Here is a 16,966-nt window from a genome sequence, read left to right on the forward strand (position 1 = left end):
TGTGGGATCACTCTCCACATCTTCTAGATATCTGGATTGCCGAGAGGGGTAATTGACAAATTGAGGACCTCCGTTAGGTGCGCTACTCCCGTAGGACCCAAAGTTTTCAGCATCATCATGCATATTCCGTCGGGTCCAATCGCTTTGAAGGCTTTCGTTTTCCCGATGGCTACCCTTACCTCACCGCTGGTGAAAACAAGAGGCGCACAAGATTTTGGTAGTTTGTGCAGCCTTCTGGTCACTCGACGTTTGGCTTTATTCACCGGAGGATGCAAGATGAACTGCCGGCTAAAATAGCTCGCGCATCGCCCCTGGTCCGATGAAGCGTGGTCACCAAAACTCTGTCGTCACACTTCGTGGGGTTGGACAATGACCTCACGGTTGACCAAAGCTTACTCACACCAGAGGCGAAGTTGCAGGTCTTCAGATGCTCTTCCCATTTCGTCCGCTTATGTACGTTCACAAGTTGCCGAATCTCCAAGTTGAGATACCTGATACGGAATTTCCGGGATCGGCCTGACGAAGGTTGTTGCGCTCATCGGCTAGGACAGCCGCTTCAGCAGGATAATTTTGACGAGGGTCCGATATGCATCCCACTGCATTTTTATAAACAAATAATTAAAATTTAACAATTTTATCATAAATGGCCAATCTTGTCAATATGTGCGTGTCATAAAGTTTCGATGAGCACTTGAAATACTAGGTGCAATCCCGTATTCCTCGGGCTCGGACTAGTAAAACTGTCAAAAAATAAAAATTCGCTCAGAGCGAGAGAGTAACATTGAAAAGTACGGGATCGCTTTCTAGTAAAAAATGGTAACTCCTGTCAACTTCAACATAACCTCCAAATTTTGGTTGTAAATTTTTGTTAATTTTGCATGTAAACATACCCAGCTCACACATGTAAATAACCAAAAATCAAATTCATTAGAATCCACTTAAACAAGTAATTAAATACTTTTCAACATGAATTAGCAGAGTGCACTTTTCTTTTGTTTACAATTTGGTTGCCAAACACACTACAGCTGATCGTTTGACACATTTACCAGAATTTACCAGCAAAAAATTCTCGGACTAAAACTGGTAACTTCTCACAGAGAGAGGACCGTATTTACTCTCTTTTTTGTCCTCTCAATAGTCAGAGAACCGAGTACGGGATCGATTTCCAGTAAAATCTGACTGATTCTGACTATTTCTCACGTGTCCGGACTCATACGGGATCGCAACTACTATTAAAATGTCAAGTTTTAGTACTGAATTCAAAGAAGAGGTCTCTTGTATCCAAGCATAATAACTTAAAAAAAAATTTGTTTGTTGAGAAGTGTACCTCAAAATATGCGCATACACATTTATGTTAAAAAGTGTAAAATATGTATGTAAATGTACCTACTTAAACTCTCCCATGAATACCATCAAATAATCAGTCTTAAAGTACAGTTTTTTATAGATTTCGTACTGAAAATATAAAACTTACTAGAAATATAAAACTTATTATTATTATATTAATTCACATGTATGAGCGCCTAGAATTGGGAAATGAAAATATCGTTTTGTTAATTTGTAACTAACCGGTCATAAAGAGTGGTCGCGCGAAAATTGGCACATATCAAGGTAGATTGAACGGGTAGTATCAGTATAGCAGCTGATTTGATTTGTTTTTTTTTTTTAATATTTGGTCCCGAAAATGTCGAATATTTTAAATTTATTCCCACAAAAATTCTAAATTGTTAAAATCTATTTGCATGTGAAACCTTTTTCCATACAAAACAAGCGATTGAATAGCAGTTTTCGGAACGCTCGGATCAATGCTTCGAGAAGCAAGCAAATTCACTAAGAAAGAAAGCTGCAACAATTTTATTTTTTTCCAATATAAAATGTTTATTTTTTATTTATTTGTATTTCACGCTTTGATTTAGAAGAAAAAAATCAGAACAGTTTTTAACACTTTCGATACCGGGAACCATGATACAAAAAAGAAGGTAGTTTCAATAAACAACTTTTGACGGATAATAAAATTTTTTGAAGTTTCATAAATTGTGAGTATTGTCAACGGCCTTGCCACTTTGATAATATTAAAACAATAAATTGGAGTATTTTCCTTCCCATATTTATACCAATGTAATAATATTTCAAATCAAAAACCATTATCAGTGCTTGGTATTTTTTTTACTTACGTAGCTCGCACTATTTTTATTAAAAATATATAAAATATAAAGCAGAGACCCAGAATAATAATTATTTTTTTGTTGGGTTTTTAAATAGGTCATCAAAATATTCGCAAGAATTATAAGTCCTTTGATAATAATTATGTGTGAGAAATTTTTTTAAGTCATCGATAACTATTATTTTAAGACTTATATAATAGAAGTATTTTTAAAATAATTTCCACTTTGAGACTTATTTTGAGACATATTTATCTTAATATAATGATTATTGATTGACTTTTATTCTTTTCTCTTATAATATTTAGTTATGTCTCTGATATAAAGTATTAAAGACGACTTCATGGTAATTGTTCTTTTTATTTTATAATAAAACCCACGCGCAATACTGTTATTTTCTCATTTTCTTATTTTGAATACAATCTTGAGATTTAAAAATCTATTTCTAAAGAATATTCTTTGCAAATAAACCCTTTTTTATATTTTGGCTCAAATTTAATTTTAATTTCTCATGAGCTTTTGCAAAAAATTAGGCTTTGTGATTAGCGTATCACCATTAACTTTCACAAATTTTGAATTCAAAGTTTCTAATATATGCAAAAAACCTGAAGTCGACTTGAACAGACCGCTAAACAATGAACATATCGTCGTTTAAAGTACAAAGTCTGAAACTTGGTCATCTTTAAATAAGTAGAGCAATTACTGAAAAAAAAACACATTCAATGCATATTCAATAATTTATTTATTTTTAATTGTAATTACAAGTTTTTGTTTTCATATGCTTGCTGGTTTGGTTAACAGATGATAAACATTCAGTTTGCAGGTTTGCAGACTTTGCAGCACAGTAACATGAAATTTAGCATTTCTCTGTTACGACCCATGGTTGAAACGTTTCAGAAAATAATGAAGAAGAGCAGATTTACGATTTGCATCTTCTCATAACTATACGTTCTCTGGCTGTAGCAAAAATCTTAATAACGTAAATTTATTGGCACTGGGCTGCACCAATTTTCATCCAGCTAAAAGGTGCCATGGCAGCACTGCACTCATTTCACTCACTCCAATTTCGAGCTGTCAGTCACGTACACAAAAATTGTAAACAAATTGAGAAAACATCAGGGAAATTGCGTATTGGCGGAAAATTTAACATATTTCAGCAAATCGTTCAAGTTGAAATGGATCTTAATCACCGTCTTATTGAGGCCGTGCGTCAGTGTCCCTTCCTCTACAATAACAGCGTGTCCTTACCGGAACGCAAGTGTGGCTGGCAACAGATAGCAGAGCAAATGAAAATGCAAGGTGAGCTTACGCTGTCTGCCTTTACGGACTGCAAAAAAAAATTATGTTAATTTTCATATAATTTCGAACAGAGGCACTTTTGAAGAGTCGTTGGCACTTTCTGTGCGAGCACTATAAACGTAACGCCATAACCGACAGCCAGGTTGCTCCTAACCAGTTTCCATACAAGAAGGAAATGGAGTTTCTCTTGCCCTACTTGCGGCCGCCCCAGCGGGAAGAGCGGCCAAGCGAAGAAAGTTTACCGATGAATGTTATAAAGCCTGAGTTTGTAATCACAGAAAAAGATTTGGAAAACGACAGCGGCAGCGAGGAGTACGTGTTTCTGGAAGTGGAAACGCTCGGCTCGGAAGATGAAACAAACAATGAAGCAACACATCAATTGAACGATAATGAACTACGAAATGAATTACAGGAAGAAGGGCAGGAACGAATGCGAGAGCAGGAGCAGGAGCATGAACAGGACCAACAACAACAGGATAACGAAGTAAATGAAATCGAAAGAATTGAAGTAGAGGTGCATATAAAGCAGGAGGAACCAGAAAATCTACAACAGTATAATGAAATCCTAAGAGAGTCTAGACATTTAAAAAAAGAGATTCAAGAGGTCCAATGCAATAGAAGTGGCGCCACCGAGGAGGAAGCCGTTCGTACTCAAATCCATGAAGCAACCGAGGAAAAGGTGGAGGGCAAAGTGGAAATACGGGAAGGAGACAGCAGCAGTGATAATACTGCGGGCAGTGATAATACTGCGGGCAGTGTAAGTACAAACAACACGACTAACCGCAGTAACAATCCGGAAGAACGGTGTGAAGACGCTATATTTGGTGAATTGGTTTCCGCAATGTTAAAGAAAATGCCGGCAGAAAAGAAGCGCGCCGTCAAACGTGACATCATGAATTTGTTGCTAACTTAAGATGAAAAACACCGCCAGACTGTGGCGTTGTATTTCTTCATTCTTCAAAATTTTATCATATTTATGCAAGTAAGCGCTAAGTCATTTTTAAACGTATAATACATTTAAAAGTATATGAAAAAAGCGGATAAAGCTCAAAAATTAGATTTGTAGGTTAACGTAATAATATGCATATTTCTTAAGCATAAAAGTGACATAAAATTTATCTTAGAACATGTCTTATATGTATCAATTTGTATCCACTATAAATATTTAATTTTCAAGAAATGACTTGTGGATTTGTATTTGTATGTAGATCTATTTAACGTTGGATATCCTGCGGAAATCACATACTTTTTAAACCCTCATTAACACTCCTAACCCTTAAAATTTGGAAGCTAACTAAGCCTTCATTCTCAGCACTCTGTGCGTATTTAAGCGGCAACTATTCCGATTTCGTGAGAAAACGAATGCAAACGATTGTGTGCAGTATTCGACAAGTCCCAGTTCAGACGCATGTGCCATGCATACGTGGAGCGACTCTGTTAGTTGCTCTTGCCAAGTGCGCTTAATATCTTCCTCGATCATCACCGCGGTCAAATTTTGTCCCATCAATTTAATCTGCTTTACCGCATCTTGGCTACGCGCCACCACAATAATGAAAGCGAATCGAGTGAATTTCAGCCACTGATGCATCTCGTGAAGGCATACTTGCACTGCTAAATCTATAATCATCAGCTTACAGTTGAATGTATGTATGTCCCTTATGACAGCCTGCTGGAGTTTGCCATTGAACTCTTGGTGAACATAGTCAGCAAGCTGGAAGGGAGCATCATATTCAGGCGGTTGCATATACCAGGGATACTGTCGATTAACGAAAGCGTGTGCAAGCTTTCGCCGTTGATCAAAATTTCCACTCATCACAGCCATCCATTCTACTAATAAAATATCTACGGGCTTGGGTGCATATAAACCTTCCTCCTCCTCCTGTTCTGTTTGTTGGGAGTGCTCATCTTCTGCTCTGAGGTTTGGCTCGGATAGAAGTAAGTCAGTGTTACTGGTTGTCTCTGTTGGCTCAGATAACACCAGCTTCTCTTCTTTCTCGTCAAAACAACAGCGGATCACTGTTGGCGGCTGATAACTTCTGAAACCGCGATCCGCAAGGTACGCGTGCAGCCAGATATTGTCAAATGTTTTATCTGGCTCATAGAAACTACACGTATTCTTGCTCGAAGTATCACATACATTCGCCTTCAGTATCAGTGGCCATAGATTTTCGAAGAAGGACTCCTGGAGGGTCAATCGAGACATGATGGCTTCGTTTAAATGATTTTAACTCAACGTTAAAAGACTGATCTTGCTGAATTATATAATTGAAAAAGGGTTTAAATTCAGATATTTTGAAAACTACAAACAATTTAGCTTTCAAACAATATTTTTTTTTTGAGTCCAAGTATCGCCTTAACATAAAAATCGGATAGTTATTAAAGTCGTCTTTTATCAGAATGGATGAAGAAATTTTTGCGAATATTTGTGAAAATGTTCGTTGCACGCTTCTGGCCGCCGACATGGATAAATTAAACTATGTGCGTGAGCTACAGGCACGAGTTCAGTATCAGAAGGTTTTCACTAAAGTCCTTGGCTCTGATGACTACGTTGACGAAATTGAGAGCGAGTGGATGACACGAGTTCGCGAATACAGCTCGGAGAAGCAATCGTCTGAGGATTTGTACGAAGCTGAGTTAGAAGCGGAAGAAAAGCTATTGGAGACAGAGGAGGAGGAGGAAGAAGAAAAGGCAACTATTGAAAGTCTATTGAAGTCTATTGAAAGTGAGGAAGAACTAGACGTGGACGTATGGCAGGGTTACTTTAAGGGCTATCAGATTATGAGTGAGAGCCAAGAGAGCGCCCTTGGCGATAGCAAAAAATGCATCGAACTGGTGAATGCAGAGTGCGACGCGTCTATAGACACATATTTGCGTAAGTATCTAGATAGACATGGTGATGTGCCGTGCCCTCTACTCTTCACAACAATTATTGCACGCCTAAAACATTCAGAAAGTTCAGGGGAGCTTCGGGAGTAGGGAGTGAATGTGCTCAAACTATGGCCACATCGAGCCTCGACTTCTCTCACGTCTTCTGCAGATGCCTTCGCACTCAACGAACGGCATTCCCACGACAGCCGGTTCTACGTACCGGGTTTTGCCCGACCAAGGGCTGTTGTTTCGGCGATCTAACCCAGTTTAGGTCGGTGAAATATCTCAGACGTTGTTCTTCCATAGGGCTACATCTGCTACGTATTATTCTGCTCAGGGCTGGCGTCGAATCAAACCTTGGGCCAGGAAACTTACACCTGTTGTGTATGCCCGAGACGACTATACCACAACTCCACCTCAGTCAAGTGAAATGCTTGCACTTGAAGTCACCTTAGAGTCTGCTCAGGCCTACGGACACCGTCAGTGGACCACTTCATTTGTGGCCCCGTGCTGGTCCAACGGAGCTGCCTCCAAGGCAAACCCCAGTCCGCATGAACAGCTTAACACAAACACCACAGCATAACAACACAGCACAATAGACAGATCCACAACAGATACATACAACCGCACCAATACCCACACGCCGCCGCCAACAACTCGTAGTTCCCCCTACAATCTGCATGGTGTGTCAGACCAGGATATTCCGTAATGTGACATCAGTCAAGTGCAACACCTGCCTTGGCTGGTGCCACTTCAGGGCATGTTGCGGTCTACGCACCACGCGAGATTGGACGGGGAACTTCGAGTGCCCAGGTTGAGCTGCACGTCGAGAGCCCCATCTGCGGCGCCACCCACTACCTCCACGGGGAGGCACCTATCACAGCAACGCACACAGCCACACAAAGCGCCTTCAATTTAAATGTAACGGGCGTCAGAGAAAGATCAAGGAGATAACCGTCTTCATGGGAAGGCATGGAATATTGATAGCTGTGGTCCAAGAGACGAAGTTGCGCAGCAATTCAACGTTGTTGAATTGCGCCGCATACAATGTGCACCGTCGAGATCGCGAGCGAGATAATGGTGGAGGCCTAGCGTTTATCACGCACCACACCGTGCAGTATCGTCTCGTCGAAGCAGACATCGAATGTCAGGGCCTTGCTATCCGGTCAGGCGATGTCGAGCTCGAAATATTTATCGTTTATGTATCCCCTGAAATTGGTGCGCTCCTATCTGCCCATAGTCATCTCGATCGATAAACCTGCCGACTTTGCTTCCGCGGAACACCGTACCTATCTATATCAAATTTACCAAAGCTGATTGGTAAGGCTTCACAGAATTTACTGAAACCACCTTCTGTGCCCTCCCCACACCAACCGACGTTCACCTAGGTGAACGGAAATTCCGCAGGGTTGTCACTGCCGCTGCAGCTCGCTTCGTACCAGCAGTTTGTATAATGGACCCCCGTCCAAACTTTCCTGCTGAAGCGCCTGTCCTTGCCGATCAGCGTGACAACCTTTGTCAGGCCGATCCTGGAAATCCCCGTATCAGCGATCTCAACATGGAGATTCGACAGCTGATCATCTGGCGACTTGCAACTTCACCTCTGGTGTGAGTAAGCATTGGTCAACCGTGAGATCATTCTCCAATCCGACGAAGCGCGACGACAGAGTCGAAATATCTTTCGGCGGCCGAAAACAACGAACGAAATAGTTTTAGAAAACACCTTTCGACCCTACTCCTAAAGGTGGTTCACAGACGTCTTAAAAACTGGCGAAGGCTTAGGAGCAAGAATACACGGCCCCAAGGCCAATATCAACATTCCCTTTAGGCAAATTCTTCAGTATCTTTCAGGCGGAGGTTTTTGCTGTCAGTGTTTTTCCCGGAAGTAATTCACATTGTCATCCGTAGCGAGAGTCAAGCTAGAGTAAAAGACGTCTTCTCGCATGAAATTAATTCAAGATTAGTATGGGAATGTTTAACGAGACTGGAAACGCCCTGGGGGAACTCCACAAAGCACAGCTGATATGTGACCCACCACAAAGGCATACAGGGCAACGAGGAGGCTGGCAGGCTAGCTAGAGAAGCAGCAGCCACTCGACCTTCATATAGGACCAGAACCCATACTTGCGGTCTGCCCTGGCACTGTCAGGAAAGAGTTAAGAGTAGAAGAATGACACCTAAGTTGAACACGCTGGGAAAACACATCTGGACTACGGCAGCCGAAAGGACTTCTATACGGCTATAACCCCAGAAGATCCAGAGAACTTATCACACTCCACAAGACGAATTTGAGATTTATAAGACGACTGCTAACAGGTCTATACAGCGACAGAATACCAGAAACCTCGCGGCATCTCCTCTTAGAAATTGATGTGGTGGCGAGAAGGAAGACTTGGGAAGGCAGTGCCCGGAGACTTCAGATACTCTCTCTCTCTACAGCCCTCTAAACTGGTTGGCTTCATCAGAGCATTAGGGCTGGACGATGTGTTGTGATGAGCTCTGAGGGTACAATGGACCTAAGGTCGCAGTGCACATCCTCTAACAAATGTTTTCTATTCTACCCACAGTTTTTTGACCCCTCCGTTTTCCCTTGTGAATAAATATCCGCTCTTAGACTGACTTCTGCTCTACGACTATTTTTTCTCTGCTTTTTAGGCGCTGGCATTCGTTGCTTTGCTATCGATCTCTTCTATGGAACTTTCGTCGAAAATCAGAGTCTTATTTTGCGTCTGCGCGAAAGTGAGTTAAGCTACTCAAAAGAAATCGGCTTCCCTATTTCGTCCACAATCTTCGCCAAACTCAGTCCACGTCTGCAGTATACTGGCTTGATGGAACCACCCGACCTGGTTGTGATACTTAACAAAGGTGATGAAATCACGCTGACCAATAAGCGCGAATGGTCGACACACTGCTCCAAGAAGCGCGTCTACGTCAATGCGGGCTTCCTTTTCCATGAGGTGAATATTTTCGACTACATATGCATCGGGTGCGATGTACAGGTATCTGTCCGCAAGAAGGACGCTAATCTGCGATGCGTAGTTGAAGTGGGCGGTGAAATCGGGTCACGGCTACCTGTGCTCTTCCCATCGCACTGCAGCAAGTTCCTAGCTTCACAGGAGGAATTAGAGGATATTACATTCTGCAAGGAGGTGGGCATAAATGTGCTTGTGTCGTATATTGGCGGCACACAGGAGTACTTTGATAATTTGCAGTACGCATTGAAAACGCTGGGATGTGAGAATATACGCCTCTATGCGCGAATTGTGATCAACGAGGTAAAAGGCTGCGACACCGACGTCAATTGGATGGCCGAGCACTATGATGGTTTCATCATTGCCTTAAGTCCTTCTCAGCAGCATCCAGAGTCCGCCATACTGCACCTTTGTCCGGCCGCTGAAGAGCTCATGAAGCGTGCGTATCTGCTGCAGAAAGTGATTGTTTTGGAACCCAGTTTGATCGCTAACAAGCAGCTAATTGTCGAACCAGCATACTATCGCCACATATTTCTCTACCCCGACAAATACATTATGTCATGTGATCACACACAAAGCTCGTTTCACTTCTTCTACCTGCAGAACTCGATCTCCGAGTTGCTGATCGAGGAGGCGCTTAGTAAGGTGGCATACTGCGATCGATCGCTTACAGGCAGCGACTCCCTGGCGCGCTCCGTGGTCTGCGCTTCATACGAAATGAACGCTCCGCTGATATTCGTTTGCTCTCTGACAGGTCGCATGGCCGCGAAGATCGCCCACTTTCGCCCGAAGGCCCACATCATTTTAATAACGCGCATGAAATCCGCCGAAACGTTCATTTCGATGCATCACAACGTCAGTTTACTGTACTATAACGGCAAGGCGGACGAAAATTGCTACCGCTCGCTGTACAAACACTTGCTCTTCGGCTTGCTGTACACAAAGTCACAACAAATGCTTAACCACAATGAGAATGTGATATTTGTATATAGTGAGAACGCCAGCACGCGTTTGCCCGACAAGTATGTGGCATACAAATTCCATACCCGCTACTTTCCCCAGCATTTGGACAAGATTCTATTCAGCAAATTTCCACGCGGATTCTTTGAGGAAATGCGTAAGCATAAAGATGATAAATCCGAAGGAGGCCAGACTGAAAAGCAGAGGGGCTAGGACTGAGATTGGTTTGATTGTATTTTTGTGTCCCATTTGTATTAGCGCCTTACTTTGAAATTTATAGTGGACCATGCTGGCAAAATATATATGTTTTTTTTTTTTGTGAAATTAGATTTGCAAATGAGTTTGCTTGAGTTTGCAAAAGCTAAAGAAAAAAGCGTCTTTCAAAATTAATTATACTATATTACTTAGCCCAGCCCCTAGATCGTCGTCATCAAGTTCAACTAACGGGCAGCCCAGGAAGTGTACATCTCCGACTGGGTTAGTCCATAGAGACAGGGGCACTAGTTAGTGGGGGGTTCAGGTGACATGCAAACAGGTGTCACGAGTCGTGAGGGAGTTCTCCGCATGCCGGGAACTCATTGGACACACCTGTATTTATCCTGCTCAAGTAGGAATTTAGCCTACTGCAGTAGCCAGGGCGAAGTTGGGTTACAGTGGGAGCCGACCGAAACAGACGAAGCTCTGTCTCATCAAGGCCAGATGGTTGTGTACCCAAAACTCGACTTACACTGACACCCGACCTGTGAATGTCGTTTATGGCCTGTCGGTATGCTTTCGGGACCAGAGCTTTTTTTATGAACCTCTCGAATTCTCCGTCAGTTCGTATGACTTATGGCGTGCCTAGGCGAGGGATCTGCTGCAAGCAAGTATCAGTTCAGGTTACTGCGTCTGTGACACCCTACTAAGAACTGCTTACTGAGCATCGTTTTTCTCTTTTATTGGGAACATTTGAGCCGGAGTGAAGTATTCTGACATGTCTAGCACCTTGAGGACCTTGTTGCGTCTCTGTACTCTATGTCGTGGTTGTTGTGTTGTTATAGCAGCATACAAATTCCCCAAAGACTTTTTGGGGAGTGTTGCTGGAGTGACAGTCCTTGGCCAGATATAAGTCTGAGTCGTTCCGGTTACGTAGACCCGTCTGTCCGTACTCTATCGACAATTGTGGTTCTATGCAAGATACGACACTTGCAACGAAGCTGATTGTTCTTGGAGTTAACGTATAAGAGCTGGTGGTATCCCTCAACGTCGTTTAACACAGCTGTATTAGTTTCGCGGGGATACCAAACTCATCGACAAAATGATGGTTTATGACGACATTTTTCTCGGTAGTCTTTCCCGAAATCGGTCTAATATCACACTCATAAGGCCAAAACAGTTAGTTGACGGTCGACTCTACTCGTTCACCCAATACGATTGATACGGGTCGATGTTAGGTCCTTGAATCGTACATACAGCTAACACTAGAAACGTGTCTTCCGTCTCTCATAACCTGATCGATTCTCGTTTTTCGATCCGGTGGTGGATTTCTTACGCAGCAATGTGTCGCTACACACTTTCCTGTTTCAGACCCCGGCGAAGTCAATCATCACTAGCTCGTTAGCGGAGATGTCTTGGCGTATGCTAAATTTTGCAACGCTAGGACCAAGGATCGCTTCCTTGTTCACCATGCCATTGCAGTCGCCTAGCACGATTTTAAGTTGTCGCAGGGATAACGAGCTTTAAAATTACCTAGAAACGGTCATGCGCTCCATTTTATTGCAGCTGCAGTAGACGTCGCAAAGGTCCACCTGGCTATTCTCTAGTCAACCTTAGGCTTCCTGAGGAAATTAACCAGCAGGGCTTAAGTTGGGACTGTAAAAACATTTTTCAATGGAATTAATTTTTACGTGGGTCCTTAACCCAGCCAGAAAGAACGGTAATAATACGAGGCCAGTAATAATAGAGGTGTCTACTACAACTTTGCAGGACGCGGGTTCGATTGCTAGTCCGAGCAAGATCTAAATTATAAAAAGTTCTTTCTAACAGTGGTCGCCCCCCGGCAAGTAATGAATAAACTGCGAGTGTGTTTCTTTCATGAAAATCTTCTTAAAATCCATTTGCCGCTCGGAAGCGACGCAAAACTCCCTGCATTTATGTAACAACGTCAAGACGCACACCACAAATATGAGTAGAAGCGCGGCCATGCACTTAGCAAAAGTGTTAGCGCTAAAATATTATTATTAGTATTTATTTTGTTACATGAAATTTTAATTTTTATAAACAAGTTGGATATCTATGACAAAAAGAGCATTCACATTATAATTTAAATAAAAAATACATATACATGCATACATATGCATCTATATACTCAGCCAAAGGTCTTGTCTGTGGCCTAACTGGCGTCCATTCGGATTAAAACAAAAACCAATAGTCAAGTGTCGCTTATAATGCCTCACCACCCGCTGACTATTCGAAGAGCTTAAAGTAAGTGAAAGCTTTAAAAAATTAGCACTTTTAACATTTAAAAGGATGTACTTTGTGCAAAATTATCATAAATAAATGTATAGAACAAAAATCTAAAAACAGCCGATGTAAAAATACTATAAAACAAGTATACATAGAATAGTTGAACTCAATTTTGGCAATGTTTGTTTGCATTTTATGCACAGCAAGAGGAAGTTGGAAGCAGTTTACTACAAATTTAGTAGCTTTCTGCCGCAGCGCGCAGCTCGTCCATTAGTGATGGACCCTCCAGTTTGTTTCCGCTCTGTATTTGCGACATATTTAATGTGGCGTGCGCACTAAGGAAGTGCTCCAAATCACTGCGCAGGCCGTAAACGCTAGCTTCGAGTTTATTTAAATTTGGCACACACTGATTGCTACGTTGTATAAGGTCAAGGATGGTGCTGGTTTTCGGGCGTTGTGTCGCCAACGCCGATTGTTGGATTAACTGCAAAAGAAAATTAGGTTTTATCATAACATTGTTGTAAATCAAAATTAAAATGGATTTGGAACCTTTTTATAATCATCTATTAGATTGGCTACTTCGTGCGCCGGTTCGTCTCGCTGCTGCGCTAGAGCTGCTGATTGGCATGTGTACGTCGTCGCCTTGCCCAAGTCAGAGGCCTCAAATTTTTTACGCTCCATTTCTAGAGCCTGCTCGAGTGCCTAATTGAGAAGAGTATAAAGTTGTGTGCATACAAAATGGTGTTTATCAGCATTGGGCGTACCTTTATTGTGCTTTGGTTTTGCTCACACTTCAAACGCATCTCCTCCAGCTGCCGTCTGGTCAACTGCAGGCTTCGCAGCTCCTGCATTGTCGTACTCTGCTCTATGCTCAAATTTGTTGCGCGCTGCTCAGCCGCACGTAAAGCCTTTTTCAGTTTTTTTATGTTGCACAGCAGAGTGTGTATGTGCAAATCGTAGCGCTTCATTTTGCGCCTATACTCTGCTTCGAGCACCTTCGTTAGTATTCGCATGCGATCGTTGTTGTCAGAATCACTGTTGCTCAGGTGTCCATTGCCATTGCTTGAAAGAGATGAAACGTCGTCGGAACTACTCCCCATGGTGACTGATCGGGGTGCTACAACCACAAATTCTGGTGGCAACAAGAGCCCTTCCCGTTTACTTTTCTTCAGCTGTTGCAATTCGGTCTCCATTTCAGTCACTCGCTCTGCATGATTATTACGCTCTGCCTGTATCGCGTCCATTTTAGTTTGCAGCGCGCGCATTTGTCTCTGGTTTTTCGCTACTTCCGCGGCGTAATCTTCATTAAGCTGGCGTTCGAGGCGTTCGTTTTTGCCTTGCAATTCTTCGATTTTGCGTTGCTTTTCCTGGCTATCTGTCAGCTGAGCACCAAGATTAGCTTGCAACTCTTCCAACTGTTGCTGGAATATGCGACGCGTTTCCTCAATTTCAGCTGGATCTCTATTAACTTCATCGGTTAGTGTGGTTTCTTGTAGCCGTCGTAGCTCTTCATTCTGTTCAGCAAAAAGTGCATTCAACTCTTCCAGCTCAGCGTGTTTCAACTGCAACTCGGCCCTCGTATTTTCCTCTAATTTTTGTGCGGCTTGCAGCGCCAACAGTAACTCTTCCCATTGCTCTTGGGATTCGGTCAGCTGCTTCACTTTGCTATTTTGCTGCTCCAGCAATTTTCGTATAAGTCGCACTCTTTCGTTACGTCGCTCCTCGTCGGTGCGCATCGCTACCTGTAAACGCCTTTCGAGTTCTTTCACATGAGACCTCAAATTGAGGACTTCTCTCCCTTCATGTGCGTTTTCAATTACACGGGGAATTTCGTTTGTTTGAAGAGCATCTAATTTGCCTCTCAATTCTTGAACAATCCCCTGTTGTTGTGAAAGCTTATTTTCCAAATCACTTTTCGCCACCAAAACGGTTTGCAATTCGTGCAGCAATCGTTTATTCTCTTCTTGCAGTAATTGAATAGTTTGTTCGTAGGCGTCCAATTGACCTCTGTAACGACTCTCTTGCTCGTTTTTGCTTTTCTGGTGCTGCTCATGACTTTCCAGCAGCTTCTCCTGCATCTTTCGCAGTTCTTCACTGCTGGTGCTAGCACATTCTTGTAATTCAGAACATTTTTGATTTCTTGCTATTAAAGCGAGTTTTAGTGGTTCAACTTCTGCTGTTTGCTTCTTAGCAGTTGTCAGCAGATTTTTTAGTTTTTGGTTTTCTAAGAGCAATTTTTTTAATTCCGAGATTTCTTGGCCGTTGCGTGACATTTCTTGAGGAGTATTTTCTCTTTTGATAAGAGTTTCAAAAGCTTCCAAAATTCGTTTCTTTTCCAAAGGAAGAAGGTTTTGGTTGTCCAAGTTTTGCAATAGCTGCTCTGGGGGTCCCATAATACCAACACATTCCTCCGCATGATAACCACTAATTATGGATAAATCTTAAAAACAAAAATAAATGGAAAGATAAAGAATAAAGCGATGATAGTAAAAAAAGTTGTACCTTTATAATCTTTCAACGCCGTTGTTCCATTGCAAACCAGCTCCTCCAAAGCAGCAGCCAGTGGTGGTTGTCTCTCTTCCAAAATTTCCTTTTGAAGTCTCAAATGATCCATTAGCGTATTATTTGCAACTGTAAAGTTGGAACACACTGAAATTCTTGAAGGTTCTGAATCTGAACGATTTTTTCCAACATTGTCATTTTTTTCATTTACGCTGTTTCCGCTTGCGTCCAAAAACCCACTATCGTCCTCTTCGATTAGATTTTTTCTTCCTGTATCCACTTCATCACTTTCATGTTCCCTTAAAAAATCCTGTGTATTGCCGACCCGGTTTATGTCACCTTTGAATTCCGATCCGACTTCTTCTTTCCCACTTTCCTTATGTGGTTTCCCTTCCAAAGTAAATTTTCTCTCAAATTCTCTCAATTTAAATAGCAATTCGTCCTTTTCAGTCTGCGAGTGTTTCAATTTCGCTTCAAATTCGTTTATTTTGGCGCCCAACTTCTCTGTATGTTCCATATAGTCTTTCAGCTTATCGCGAAGCAGAAGGATTTCGCGTTTATCGCCATCTGCTTGGAACTGGAGCTTACCCTTTTCAATTTCCAGTAACTCCAGTTCAAAACGTGTGCGCTCACAAAGCGCACACATATTGGCATATTGCTCGTGCAAGGCGATCAGTTCCCGATTGACATTTTTTAGACTTGATTCTGCAGATTTCAGACTTTCGATTATGACGTCGTGTTGAGCTCGCGCCTTTTCTAAGTTTCGCTGTAGTTCAGTAATTTGTTGCGTTTTTTCTTCGTCAGTTTCCTGAAGATTTGATAATTCGCATTGTCGGGCTTCTAAAGTAAAGTTTAGTTGCTCTATGTGCCGCGCTTGCTCCTCATTCTGTGACTGTAGCTCAGTTAAAGTACTCAACTCGATTTGAACTGCGCGCAACGACTTCTTGAGGGAAGTAATTTCGTCAGTTTTAGCATTAATCTCACAGTGATATGAAACGCTCAATCGATGTACTTCATCCATGTTTGTTTCGTGTTCAATATTGTTTTTAAATTTTTGTTGAATTTCGTGAACTTCATGTTCTTTGCGGGCTAGCATTTGTTTTTGTCGGTTGCACTGCTCTTCCAGCTCTACAATAAGAGTTTGCATTTTTAGCTTTTCGACATTTTCTGCATCCAGCACTGCATCTTTTGCTTGAAGAGTGTCTTCTAATACTTGTCTTTCGGTCAGTAGTCGCATGCACTGCGCTGTCATGCGTGTATTTTCCACTTCAACTCCTGCGAGTGTTTCCTGCAGCTGCAGAACCTTGGCGTCTTTTTCTTCGTTCAGTCTTCTTAAATCTTCCAGCAAAGCTTGCTTCTGTTTTCGCAAAACGTTGATTAACTCTTGTTGATCGTCAATCAAAGACCGCTGCTGATCTAATTCGAACGAGTTGAATTCTTTATCAGCGCTCTCTATACTACTCATCTGTTCTTCATTCTCGACTAGCTTTTGCACAGCTTTATCCTGTTTAGCCTGTGTTTCCTTTTCTATTTGACCACATTTGCCATAAAGACGCATGCACTCACGTTGTAAATGTTGATTCTCTTGCATGTACTTGCGCTCTTGAGTATATAGCCGTTCGATTGCTTCCAGTCGTGTCCGTTTTTGCGATCGCAGTTCTTTTTTGTACCATCCCTCCGACTTATTAAGTCGTTCAAGTTCGCTTCGCATCTTGCGCACATCTTGCATAGCCAGGAATAGAGCGTGATCCCTCTCTC

The 16,966-nt window shown here is 42.2% G+C and overlaps 4 protein-coding genes across 4 annotated transcripts; 2 read left to right on the forward strand and 2 right to left on the reverse strand.

The window, feature by feature from the left end:
* Positions 1-3,143: 3,143 nt before the first annotated feature.
* Positions 3,144-4,589, forward strand: LOC118739244 (bromodomain-containing protein DDB_G0280777-like). The gene is made up of 2 exons (XM_036470459.1): positions 3,144-3,461; positions 3,533-4,589. Exons 1-2 carry the CDS (start codon positions 3,194-3,196, stop codon positions 4,372-4,374), a joined length of 1,110 nt encoding a protein of 369 aa, XP_036326352.1. The 5' UTR covers positions 3,144-3,193; the 3' UTR covers positions 4,375-4,589.
* A 127-nt stretch (positions 4,590-4,716) lies between these two features.
* On the reverse strand, positions 4,717-5,716 carry LOC118739245. Its single transcript, XM_036470460.1, has one exon. The coding sequence runs from the start codon at positions 5,662-5,664 to the stop codon at positions 4,756-4,758; it is 909 nt and encodes a 302-aa protein (XP_036326353.1). The 5' UTR covers positions 5,665-5,716; the 3' UTR covers positions 4,717-4,755.
* Positions 5,717-5,781: 65 nt separating this feature from the next.
* On the forward strand, positions 5,782-10,570 carry LOC118739246. The gene is made up of 2 exons (XM_036470461.1): positions 5,782-6,333; positions 8,985-10,570. The coding sequence occupies exons 1-2, from the start codon at positions 5,859-5,861 to the stop codon at positions 10,472-10,474; spliced, it is 1,965 nt and encodes a 654-aa protein (XP_036326354.1). The 5' UTR covers positions 5,782-5,858; the 3' UTR covers positions 10,475-10,570.
* A 1,929-nt stretch (positions 10,571-12,499) lies between these two features.
* On the reverse strand, positions 12,500-16,960 carry LOC118739247 (interaptin). The gene is made up of 4 exons (XM_036470463.1): positions 15,209-16,960; positions 13,471-15,146; positions 13,256-13,408; positions 12,500-13,190 (listed from the first exon to the last, which is right to left on the reverse strand). Exons 1-4 carry the CDS (start codon positions 16,935-16,937, stop codon positions 12,942-12,944), a joined length of 3,807 nt encoding a protein of 1,268 aa, XP_036326356.1. The 5' UTR covers positions 16,938-16,960; the 3' UTR covers positions 12,500-12,941.
* Between the last annotated feature and the right edge of the window lie 6 nt (positions 16,961-16,966).

This window comes from Rhagoletis pomonella, unplaced genomic scaffold, assembly GCF_013731165.1.
Source record: "Rhagoletis pomonella isolate Grant_MI unplaced genomic scaffold, Rhpom_1.0 Rhpom_scaffold_00005, whole genome shotgun sequence".
NCBI lineage: Eukaryota > Metazoa > Arthropoda > Insecta > Diptera > Tephritidae > Rhagoletis > Rhagoletis pomonella.